This window comes from Drosophila subobscura, chromosome J, assembly GCF_008121235.1.
Source record: "Drosophila subobscura isolate 14011-0131.10 chromosome J, UCBerk_Dsub_1.0, whole genome shotgun sequence".
Lineage (NCBI taxonomy): Eukaryota > Metazoa > Arthropoda > Insecta > Diptera > Drosophilidae > Drosophila > Drosophila subobscura.
In genome coordinates, this window is record NC_048532.1 from 13,704,765 (window position 1) to 13,717,418 (window position 12,654).

The window sequence follows — 12,654 nt, forward strand, 5'->3', positions numbered from 1 at the left end:
ATGAATGAACATACACAGAAACACACATTAAAAGATACAAAGAACATGGGGACAGGGGGACACCATAACCATAAGCCGTTTTTGTACTCTTTTCTGGTGTATTTGTGGACATTTGATTGATTTGGGGGGTTGTGGACTGCATGTGGACATCGTGTGTGTGTGTGGATGACTCTGTACTCCCTACAGATAATGGGGATAATGGGCATAGAGATAGATGCTACTCCTCTCTGGCTTGACGAGTGTGAATGTTTGTAGATGTTTGATTTTTGTTCTGAATGGTGATTGATACTGGCTATTGGTTGATTGGGTGGTTGGGTGTTGGTGATGGTGTCTTGGTCTTGGGACACGGGAGTACTTACGCTGCCGCTGCTGCTGATGTTATTGTTGTTATTATTGTTGTTGTTGGACATGCCCATGTTCTTCTTCTTGACCAGTTCCTCGGCACTCTTGATCTCGTCCAGGGTAACACCTTGGGTGGACCGACGCGTCTCACGCACTCTCTTGGCATGCGCTTTGCGCTGTGTTTCGCTCTCCTCGTCACGCACGGGCGGCACAAAGGATCTAAAGGTGGGGGAGAGAGAGATGCGTGATTAAATAATTTTAGACTTTTGAAATAATCATTTATAGAACGTATTTCTGCTGTTCATGCTACACAAAACGAGTTAAAAGGGAGCGGAAAAAGGCGCTACCAGCACTGACTTTTGAGGCTAGACGCTCCTTAACGGCAGTGACAGATAGTTGTAAGGTTAGCAGAGCTTATATATGAGATTAGGCTTCACTTAACGTAGGACAAAGCTATCTCGCTTCTCTTAACGCAAGAGACAGCTATTTTGGAGGTTAGCGAAACGATCAGCTTAGCAGCAAGGCTATTTTTTCTGCAGGTTAGGCTCAACTCAACACAACAAAAAAATGTTTCTCGTATTACTTGAAGAAATTCTTGATTATATTGCCCGTGGATTGCTTGGGCGGAGGCTTGGCATTCTCCGCATCGCTGGCACTGGCACTGGCCGTCGAAGAGCTGCCATTGTTGCTCTGGGCTTGGCTCTGGGTTTTCGCTGTAACTTGGCTTACCGTTCAACAAGAATCGTATAACAGTTTAAGAGTTGTATAAGGGTGTAGAATATAAAGGAAACTAACCTGCGTATTGGTGGGGTTAGTACATTCGTCGATGGTGAACTAAGGAGCGTTGTCGTTGCTGTGGCTGCTGTGCTCGTGGGCGTGGCAACTGTAACGGTCGGTTTCCTGAGACAAAACACAAGAGAAGATATCATATAAGAGAGAGTGATTCATAGCGTTTAAGAGAGAACACAATCAAGAGTATAGGTAGACGACATTTGTGCGTGGCTGAATATAAGAGATTTGTTAAACAGAGTTTGGTGCAAAATGGTATTTGGTTTTAGGGCGGAACAAATGAAGAAGCTAAGCGAAAGCACAGGTTCACTTACAGAGTTACGACACATTAGGTTAATAGTTATGATATGATAGGAGTAGTTGTAGCAGTTCACCATAAACTAGATCAGTTTAGTTCGGAATAAGTATGGTGTATTTTGCAGCTTTATATTTATCAGAAAGAAACGCATGAACCCAATTTTCTGTATTGATTTCTTCAGTATAGCATTTTCATATTCCTCTCTAAGAATTTTGCTATTAGGCTATCCAAATCTGATCTAGTTTTTGTGGGTTCACAGCTACGGCACAGCAGTGTGTGTATATGTGTATGTGTACGGTGCGAAAACAAACCTGTAATACATTGAGTTATCTTTGAGTGAGGCCGATCTTTGTACGCTAAAATATGGATTTGTTGTTGCAGCAGTGGATGCTGCTGCGGCTGCGGCTGCTGCTGCTGCTGTTTGTGGTGTGCTTGTTGGTGTGTTGTTGTGCGTGTTGTTGAATGTACTGGATGTTGTTGTTGTTGCAGTGTTATTTGTGGTTCTTGTTGTTGATCCCAGCAGCAGAGCGCTTTTGTTGTTGTTATTGTTGTTAAATTTGTTGTTGTTATTGCTACTTAGATTATTGTTGTTATTGGAATTTGAATTATTCGCAGCAGCAGCGGCGGCGGCGGCAGCCGCCTGTGACGCCGCAGTCGCTGGCAGAATGGGACAGGAGTTGGCCTTTATGCGGGCTCGCAGCTCATTGTACTTTTGATAGAATCTGTGACAAGCAGCAGCGGCAGATTGGACGTTGGACGTTAGACGTTGGTGCGGCGGTGGCAGGCGTGTGGTGGTGGTGTTGGCAGTGGCAGGCGGGCGGGCGGGCAGCGGGCAGGTTAGATTTTGGATAAGCGTTTTTTTATGATGAGTTGTTGTTGTTGGTTTTTGGCGGTGCGTTGGTGAGTTTGATATCGATTTTGATCGGTTTTGTTCAATTGGTTGATCGATAAATGAGCGGAGAAAAAGAAAGAAAAAAAACAGAACAAAAACAAAATTTTAAAACTAAAAACAAAACTTTTTGTTCTCTTTGTTTTGTGTGTGTGGCTTTCGTTGGTGTTTGATTTTTAATTGAGGATTATTTTTGCTGTTTCTGCTTCACTTTGCCGGAGTGCACTGGCTTCCGGATTCATGGGAATGGAACTGAATAGAAGCCTTGGCCCCTAATGGGAGCATATGAATCATAGAGAGGTAGACTCTTGTCTGCATAGAGAGAGAGCAGCGAGTGGTTTACTGCCTTCTGCAGTGAGCGAGAGAGAGAAGTAACGGCTATCGCTTGTTCACAGAAAGAGCGTGACTGAGCGCATGAGAACATTGCGGTAAATTTAAACAATTGCCGTACCCAAAATATTCGCATATCAATTGTTTGATTTCGTTATCTGTTTACGCTTTGATTTTGATATTCGTATCAACAAAGAGTGTTTTTTCATTGGCTTTTGTGGGTGTATGTGTGTGTGTGAGTGTGTTAGGAGGGGGGCACAATGATAAGCGATAAATGCAATCAGCAAAAGTGAAACAAAAACTGCAACAAAATCCACCAATTAATCGAAACTTTTGGCAGATTAATGCTATAATAGCTAATATATGTACATGTATTAGCCATATATGTAGGTTAATCTGTTATTTGGTGGTATTTGGTATGTGTTTGTGTGTGTCTGTGTGTGTGTGGCACGCATTTCTGTCAAAAGCTTAAAATTCTTCTATTCACAACTCACTTTTGATCATTCTCAAAGCTTTGGGTGCGTCGCAATATGACATCGTTGGCGCTCTCCGAGCTATTGCTGCTAAGCTCTCTATCAGGAACTTCTGCAAGAGAGAGAGATACAAATTAGTTATCAGATTGAAACAGATCAGCTCGTACTTACGATTATTAGTGGGACTGTCGTTGGGTGCGCGTGGCATCTTGCGTCGCCAGGGTGCCTCCTCCTCGACTGGATGCTCGACGGCATGATTGGGCTTCACATTCTCGGCTAAAAGATGCAATGGAAATATGTTTTAGTTAAGAAATATTTAAAGCAAACACGACACACAGAAAGGTAGAGACATGGAGTGGGATTATGGGTCCATAAGCGGGCAGAGAGAGGGAAGACTTTTTGTGATTAATTCCTGAATCGAGACGCAAAACAAATGCCGACTACCTTCACTCTCGCCAGATAGACTTGTGGTGTGTGAGGATTCCGTGGAATCGCTCAGCTCTTCCGCATCGCTCTCGTGGCCCACAGCATCATCATTATCATCATCATCATCATCGATTGGAAGCGAAGCTTCACCACTGGAAGCGCAGTTTGAACTGCTGGCAGCTGCAGTGTGCGTGAATTACAAGCAAGAGACAATAGACACAAAATACACAGAAATAGAGAGAGAAGAGATAAAAGAGAGAACATACAGACATACAGAGAGAGTGAGAGAGATTTGGGGGAATTTCTATGATTTTCTATGGATGACAGATGATCTGAAGGTGATCGTAAAATGCTTGAATGCAAAATGAATTTGCAAATTAAACAAAGACGGAGAGGCAGTGGCAAATGTTTTACGATTACAATTAAATGCTCCGACAAAACAGAACAATGTTTTCTTTTTTTTTGTGATTTAACGCGCATGAGAACCTAAACAAAGGACAAAGAACAGGACGAGGTGTTGTGGTTTGTTGTGTGTTGTGCGAGAAATCAAAGAAAGCTTTTTGATTATTAGGCAAATCTCCATTCAGCTAAGGGACAGGAGTTGGCTTTGTGATTATACGCACCATCCTTTGTGGCATCAGTTCTCACTTCAACGCGCACCAGTTTGGTGGGCGTCTTATCCACATGGTTTTCAATCGTATCTGAGATTCTGCTGCAAGAAAAAGAGGAGTTTCATTGATTATTTAACTAAAATTCGGTAAAATCATCCAGGACCAACCTGATTTGACTAGATGGACGCCGCTTGTTGCGCTTGTTGGCCCGCAGTTCTTCGAGGAATTTGACTATTTTACGGTCGGCCACATCGATGCAGGACTGTCCCGCATAGTTGCGTATATCCATGTCGGCCAGGGACTCGACAAGCATTTCGGATGTCTCCCGCTGGCCCCAGTGCGAGGCGGCATGCAGCGGCGTCCAGCCATCGTTGTCCTGACGATCCACATTACCGCGTCCCGCCAGCAGCAGGCTCAACACTTTCGTATAGCCCTTGGCCGCAGCCACATGCAACGCCGTGGCCCCGGTCTTCGGGTGTGGCCTGTCCACCTCGGCGGCATCGCTGCGCAGCCATTTCTTGGCGTCGCTCAGCATCGCCTGCTCCTCGGCCTTGCGCGCCTGCTCCACATCGATGTTCAGCTCCTGCACGATCTTCTCCATGTAGTCAATCATGGCCATGTGCTGCACGTCGATGGCCAGATCCAGTGCCAAATCCCCATCGCTGTTCACGGCGGCCACATCGGCACCGTTCTCCACCAGATAGCGTGCTATGCTCACAAATCTAAAAGGAATCGGAAGAGGATTATCAATTTGAAAGAAAAATCACTTGGGTAAGGGCACTCACCCGCAGGAGGCTGTGGCATGCAGCGGCGTCCAGCCCTCGTTATCCTGACGATTGATGTCGGCACCACGCTCCACCAGAAACTCAACCATGTCCAGATTGTCATCAATGCAGGCCTGTAAGCGTATAAGAAAATGCATTTGTCAGTTACAATCGATTGAGCAAATGAAATCATCGCTGAATCAGAGGTACTTAAAGGGAATTGGCAGTTGAAGGAACATTTGGGCAAAAGAAAGGTCGAGGAAAAGTACAAGAAAAATGAATTGTTGTCTATACAAAAGCTCCCCGCCAGCACCCAGATTCATAATATAAAGGAAAAGGTCAAAAACATGGCCAAATTGGAAATTTATTTACTCTTTTGGTTTGCAAACAATTTGCTGTCGAAATGTTGTTCCCCGAACTGTATGCATTGTGTGCAGATGCATTAAAAGTGAATCAACCTTTTGTGGCACACTCTAAAGAGTTTTTCCTTAGTCATTTTTCGCAGTGATTTTTCTTTTGAATAAAATGTGTATCTAGTGAAATGTTTTACATTCCCGTGTTTATCTTTATCTGTTGCTAAAACGTTAATGTAAACATATGGAATGGATGGACGAACGAACGGGACGGGACACCCACAGACGCTCCAGAATGTTTCTTGGGTGTTTATGCGGATTTCCGCTGAAGCCTCCGCCTAGACATCTTCGACGACGACGACAACGACAACGATGATATCATCGTTGTGGTGTGGCGGCGGCGACTCCGCCGGCATTGTTGCTTCTTTGGGGCCGCCGCTATCATCCTCCCTGTCCCCCCCACCAATCCCTCACAGTCCACAGACCAGCTCAGACCCATAACAATGCTCCGACGAATACCGATAAGCATTCTTGAAAACAGAAAAGAAAGTAAAAGAAACGACACGAAAAGCAAAAGAGCGCCAACTCTATTTCCCCCCCTCTGTAACCCTACCCCACCGCTTGCTGGCATTCTGATAAGAGCCTACATTTCGAGCTTCTTCTTTCTTCTTCGACTTCTACTTCTCTCGCTTCCTCTGTCTCTCTCTCTTTCTCTCGCTCTGTGTGTGTTGCGCCGGGCATATGGTAATTCACATTCTTCATTTGGGTGAGCTTCAAAGTGACTTTTTGGCCGTCGTTTAAAAGCAATTTCCATTTCGCAGTAAAACGCATTAAAAAAACAACAGCAACAACAAAAGAAAGAGGAAAAGAAAGAGCTAGAAGTAGCAGGCGGGAGAGGGAAGGAGCTAGAGCGTAGAATTGCTAGAAGTAGAAGCAGGCAGAGAGAGAAAGAGACAGCGGGTGGCCGGCCCGACGACGAGCAAACAATTTGTAAATCTGGAACTCAGCCAATTAATTAATTATGAACAATTTTGATAAACCGAAATGACGAACAAACATCGCTGCTGATCGCTGCGGAAGGCTGGGAAGGGGCAGGGAATGGGGGAAATTGTCACCGCCCACGCGTGACCATCCCAGCCGTCCATGGACGACCAATGTCCAATGACTTTTTGGTATGCAAAATATTTTTTTGACACGAGCTATTATTCCATCACAGATATTTACTGGCCCGTAGCTGCTGTCCCCCTGCTGCCACCGTGCTGCTCCTCTTTGGGCCTTAATGTCAGAGGAGCAACAACCAAATTCTGGGCTATTTCCATTTTGCATTGAAGGCAACATCACATTTTGTGCTGGGAGGCCCACAGAGGCCTAGCAACCAACGAAAAAAAAACACAAAAACAATAAGCAGCAGCGAGAGAAATATATGCGGACTATGGGATACCCTTTAAAGCAGATTGCTGTTGATTTTGTAAGAAATCTTTGAAAATAAAAGCCAATTAAAGGGTGCAACAAATATTTAAAGTTGAAATACAAAGCAGATTGGGAAGTAATTACCAGATTGTAATGCTTTCTCTCTGTTGTAGCCTGTAGCACTTAAGACACAGCATGCCCCATGCTCTCTACGCGTACAGGGTACGCGAAAATTGCATGCTAAGTTTAGCCTTTTGTTTTGGCACGCCATTGAGCGGCATTTTCAGCGGCAGCCACTGCCACTGACGCTGCCTCTGCTGTTGCCGTTGCCGTTGCTGCCGCCAAATGTTATTCACCTCGCCGCAACATTACGTATACGCAGCGTAGGCCAAAGCCGAGGCACAACAGCGACTTGTTGAGACGGCTTTTAGACTTTGGGCCGCCACCGCCGCCGCCGCAGCAGCCAACAGCCAACAGCTTAACGCGGCTCATTATGCAGGCGGTTTGCTAAGCGCCATGCACCATTTGTCTGGTCTGTGCCTCTGCCACAGCGTGTGGCCTGCACACAAGCCTGGCTTACAACTTAATGGCGGGACTAATTACTTGAATGGAAGGGCGATTAGGGACACGGGAAAGTGATTTAACGCTTGAATAGAATAAAATGAAAGCTTTTTCCACAAGCAAACACCAAAAAATTACATTTTAAATATTCACCAAAAGTCACTTTAAAACAGAAGCGTTCGTACAATGGATAATCCCAAAAATGCAAATAAGAAACGCTTGGCATAACCCATAAAAAATGAATATATTCAAAGACATTCTTTTGGCATACATTGACCTATCCCATCCCTATGTATTCAACCCAATAATGTATGTATAATACAGTCGTAAGACGCTCTAAAATAGACGAAACGAGCAGCCGCTTGAGTTCAATAAATTACAAATTTGAATTAGCGCCACGCCACGAGAGAGATAAAAGTGCAAAAAAAAATAATCTACATAAACCATATGAATATACAACCAAAGAATACACATACATAAACATATGTACAAGCATATAAACGTATCTATAGAATCTGAAAATCTATATATCTCGAGGCATTTGCTCTGTGGCTCTCTCTCTGCGTTGAAAGAGCCTTCAAATATATTTTTCTTTTGGCTTTTCTTGTTGTACAAAAAGTTCTCATATATCGTCAGTGGGATAGTTTTTGCCAAATCGTTCTACAACGACTTCTGCCTGCCTCAATGGCCTATTTGGGTTTCTCAGATTCTGGTCAGTGGAATCATTTCCTTCTTTTCTGTTTTGGGCTGCCAGGTGGGGCCAGAAGACATCTGGCATGGCATGGAAAGGTTGTGGAAAATAATGAAACACAAACGATTACAAAATGTCGAATAAACAAACGATGGGAAACACTAACACACAAACTAAAACGAAACAAATATCAAATCGATTTCCTAATTTCGGATTCTTCAATTGTATTCAATTTTTAGATACTTTTTTAGTTGGTTTTTGGATGGGCAAAAATTCCTTCTGTGAATGTAGGAACTCTCCTGGAAAAACTTTGAATTGTATCATTAAATCCCTTCGGTTGTTCCCGTTCCCCTCGTTCCGTTAAGGTTGCTCTCGCTTATCCCACTCAATGGTGCAACGTCCCATTAAAAAGGCCTCGAAAATATCTCTCTGATTGAATCTACGGGTAACCGTCTATAAATGCCCCATTATCACATGTTTTGTTATTAAATATTCAATATTTGATTTATAGATTAGGCGACGAGAACTTGTTTTACTTTTGGACAAACTGCAATTAGTTTTTACTATCTGGGACATGAGTTATTTGTTTCTATACAAAGTAATCGTTGGCTGTACATGTATCTTATCTCATCCAATGTTTATTTTGTACCCCAGATTGCAGCCTCAAGTGTGAAAACCTTAAACTGATAATCCCCCCTGTACAGTGTAACTACACTTTCCCCTTAATGCAGTTTTCTGTTACGTCTGTCCAATATTTATTTAAGATTCTGAATTATTTGCATTTGAGTTGGAATTATATTCGATTTGTTCTATTTGTTCCTTCAGTTGTCGTAAAGTAAATCCCACATCACTCATGGCCTTACATATGAGAATAATGTATCCTTTCGTTTATGTCATATTTGTACATCCAAAGTTCGTCATTCGCACAAGTGGAACTAAATGGGAAAAGATTGAAATCCATCGGTCTAGTCGCCTTCTGGTCAAAAATAAAACTATTCTGGGCGCATGTCGTCATTATTTTTGGCAAAAATAATACTATTTTCCCATACTTCTCGTTTCAGTTACATTTGTTTATGCGTTCGTGTATTTGTGCTGTATCTGTAGCAGAAAATTTCTAATAATCGGAATATATAGAGGGAGAGGGAGAGAACTTTTGTTGGGTTTTGTAACACAGCAATTGCATACATTCTGTGGCTTGTGGCTGCCTGCTGCTGCGGCGGCTGTTCTATTGCTTGAAATGGTATTATGCAATGCAAACAGTACAATAAGATACACAGAGATATGTATACAGACGGCGGCAATCCCCGAGAGCAGGCACTGCCACTGCGGACATCACATCACAAAATTGTGTCTTTTTTTGTATCATTTTTGATCATTCGCAAAGATTTTTAGCCAGCCACAGACAGTGGATCTTTCAAGCAGGCAGGCAGGCATTCGATGAGAATCGTTTGTTATTTTTTGGGTGTAAAACACGAAACGAGAAATAAATTAAATCAAGTGTAGCCGACCATTTATATACAAATCCATAAGATACAAACGAAGCAGAGATACAGATACAGATGCAGAGACAAATAGAAATACAGCAAATACAAAACTAAAACTATCATCTTCCACTCTATATACACGAGCGCTCTGTTAATTCTTGAGAGGATATTTTCATGTGTATCTGTATCTGTAGCTATCTCCGTTTGAACAGTGCGTTTCCACAGCTGTCCGTCCCATCAGAAGCGTCCGTCCGTCCATCTGGCTGTCTCTCTGTCTGTCCGTCTGTCCGAGAACCGGGCCAAGGTTAGAAAACACGTCAATAAAGCGCGTTAGCCGCCGACAGACACAATAAGCCGCATAAAAATCAACCCCAAACCAAAAACCTCAAACATCTATCTTTGAAATTTATATATTATTTTTTTTTTTTAGGAAAACTCACGCAGCTTTTTCCCCCCTCTATCCACCACAGGATCTACAAATCGCGATCTGGTCATCGATTCATAGATCACGATCGTCATGTCAACGGATCAACGATTGTTATGATTATTATGCATTCATTTAGCAGCTGAAATCTATGGCTCAATTTGAGAGGAATCTTGACAGAATAATTTCTTAATTTATGCGCGGAGACAGCCCCCTCTCTCCCACTCCCTCCCCTCACTGAACACTCTCTGTGAAAATCTGTAAAATCAATTGCTAATTGGCCGAAAAGTACGATAATTAAACATATTTCAAATCGCAAAAGCTCAAGGCGATGGGTGAGACAGTGGCAAAAACTTTAGGTGATTTTCAAAGAATGTTCCACAGCTGGAAATGGGTTCATTATTCATTAAACTATTTCTGGACTCCTACACATAATTTCTATTCCTCACTGATGCTTCGAATAAAATATATTTTGTTGATGGTGGTGCCCACGTATTTCCAAAATATATTTCTAATTATAATTTTAGACCATGAAAACTAAGAAAAATTCATGCAAAAGAAACCTTGCATTATCCTTGAACTATCCTTATATATATCAGATATATCTGTGTAAATTTATGGCCATTTCTTTTTGATAATTTTCCCAAATTGAATGCAGAGCGTAGCGTAGCGGCGTTTTGTAGGCCAAAATGAAAATCAAAGTCAACCATAAACACGACTGATGGTCACTGCTCGCCATCAATCCCCTACTCTCTCCTCCACAGTCTATATCTTGCTTTCCATCAGTCATCATCATTTAGACATGGTCCAAGGTGCAAGACAGTGCACAGTGTTGCCCATTTTCATTCAGATCTACACATATTTTAATGGTAAATAGAGAAAATAATTGGAAGACACCTTTAAGGGGAGTCCACCATTTATTGCTAAGACACACTGGGATAGATAGTAAACAACGCAAAGAAAAGGACATTTGGAAGCTGGAAAGAACGCCTTTGAATTTCATGTATATTGGCCCCACTGTGCCACTGCTCCAACTGCAGCTCGTGTCGACCGGCGCCTGCCATTGAAAATGTGGTGCAGGTGCCTGGTGTGTGGTGCTGGTGCTGGTGCTTTCGGAGGTGGTGGCTGTTTGCCTGTTGCCTAGTTTGTTGCCTGTCAAAGCTTATGAATGAATGAATGAAGGCCCAAAGGCACATACACATCTACATACACTGCCAATCAGACGAATAGACTCACGAGTTTTCCAAGTGAAAAGAGGTTTCTAAAAGTCCAGCAGCGAATGATAGTGGAGCAAATTTATTTTTCCATTAATCAAGATTCTTTTCCTTGTTTGAAAAGTAAAGAATTCGACTTCTAAGTGGAGAGGTTTTTTTTTTTTATGAATTATTTTGTGTAAATACCCCAAAAAAAAGGCCCGTTTTAGCGATCACCGAATAGACTCAATAATGAATATTAGGCAAAATCTTTCAAAAGCTTTGTAATAAATATTTTTTTTATAATGTTTGGAGCTTAACTAATAATGTTTGTGGAAAACTTTTTTGGAATTGCTTTGTAATGTCCTTCAGGACATTAAAATGAAGGGGATTTCGAAGGGTTCAATTAAAGCTCGCTGCAGGCTTGTCTGATGCAATTATGTAATGGTTTAACTTCTTAAAATTATTGACAGGACTCATATCCTTTACGTAAAAGCTATCCCCATGCGATCCTTGCAAAATTCTGATCAGGAGAGAAAAAAAACTTCCAAATTAGGTGAAAATTTGAGTCTTTCTTCCACTTCTTTATCAATTTACCGTTATATTTCGTGCGAGTATCCTGGTGAAAGTAGCACGACCGTGTGACAAAAATGTTGCAGAATCTCACCAAAGGACTTTAAGAGTAGCTTTCCTACTGATTTACTCAACATCCACGAAACAAATCGGGTGTCAAGTGCGCCATAAAAGCAAATGGAACCCAACACCAGTATGGTCCTCAAAGGACTATTGTAACGAGTCAAAAAATTTTCTTTTTTTCTTAGATCATGAAAGAATAATTAAATCGACCTATTCTTTTCAAATTAAAACTTTTTTTATAAAAAAAAAAACGGATACAAAAAATTCGGTTTCCGGTGTCATGACACGCGCGACAACAATGCAAGAATCCTTGCGAGACCCAGTAAGAGGATAACTTTTGTCTAATTTCAATAATACCACAATGCTAATAACATTTTTGTCACACGGTCGTGCTACTTTCACCAGGATACTCGCACGAAATATAACGGTAAATTGATAAAGAAGTGGAAGAAAGACTCAAATTTTCACCTAATTTGGAAGTTTTTTTTCTCTCCTGATCAGAATTTTGCAAGGATCGCATGGGGATAGCTTTTACGTAAAGGATATGAGTCCTGTCAATAATTTTAAGAAGTTAAACCATTACATAATTGCATCAGACAAGCCTGCAGCGAGCTTTAATTGAACCCTTCGAAATCCCTTCATTTTAATGTCCTGAAGGACATTACAAAGCAATTCCAAAAAAGTTTTCCACAAACATTATTAGTTAAGCTCCAAACATTATAAAAAAAATATTTATTACAAAGCTTTTGAAAGATTTTGCCTAATATTCATTATTGAGTCTATTCGGTGATCGCTAAAACGGGCCTTTTTTTTGGGGTATTTACACAAAATAATTCATAAAAAAAAAACCTCTCCACTTAGAAGTCGAATTCTTTACTTTTCAAACAAGGAAAAGAATCTTGATTAATGGAAAAATAAATTTGCTCCACTATCATTCGCTGCTGGACTTTTAGAAAACTCTTTTCACTTGGAAAACTCGT

The 12,654-nt window shown here is 41.7% G+C and overlaps 1 protein-coding gene across 12 annotated transcripts in view; it reads right to left on the bottom strand.

Annotated features, from left to right (window-relative positions):
• Positions 1–12,654, bottom strand: part of LOC117895183 (protein phosphatase 1 regulatory subunit 12B) — a 31,894-nt gene that overhangs the window by 16,182 nt on the left and 3,058 nt on the right. For 7 of the 12 annotated variants that reach the window (XR_004648902.1, XM_034802653.1, XM_034802651.1 and 4 more), the window contains exons 3-11: positions 4,944–5,056; positions 4,326–4,880; positions 4,171–4,259; positions 3,293–3,397; positions 3,143–3,233; positions 1,741–2,151; positions 1,138–1,242; positions 926–1,066; positions 360–561 (exon numbers count right to left, since the gene is read on the bottom strand). Coding sequence is in view for 11 of the 12 variants with exons in the window: in XM_034802653.1 (XP_034658544.1) it covers positions 360–561; positions 926–1,066; positions 1,138–1,242; positions 1,741–2,151; positions 3,143–3,233; positions 3,293–3,397; positions 4,171–4,259; positions 4,326–4,880; positions 4,944–5,056 (1,812 nt within the window). In the remaining variant the exon portion in view is untranslated. Of the gene's footprint in view, positions 1–359; positions 562–925; positions 1,067–1,137; positions 1,243–1,740; positions 2,152–3,142; positions 3,234–3,292; positions 3,398–3,565; positions 3,751–4,170; positions 4,260–4,325; positions 4,881–4,943; positions 5,057–12,654 lie in introns of those variants that run through there. The other 5 variants (XM_034802650.1, XM_034802655.1, XM_034802656.1 and 2 more) reach the window with 5 other exon arrangements.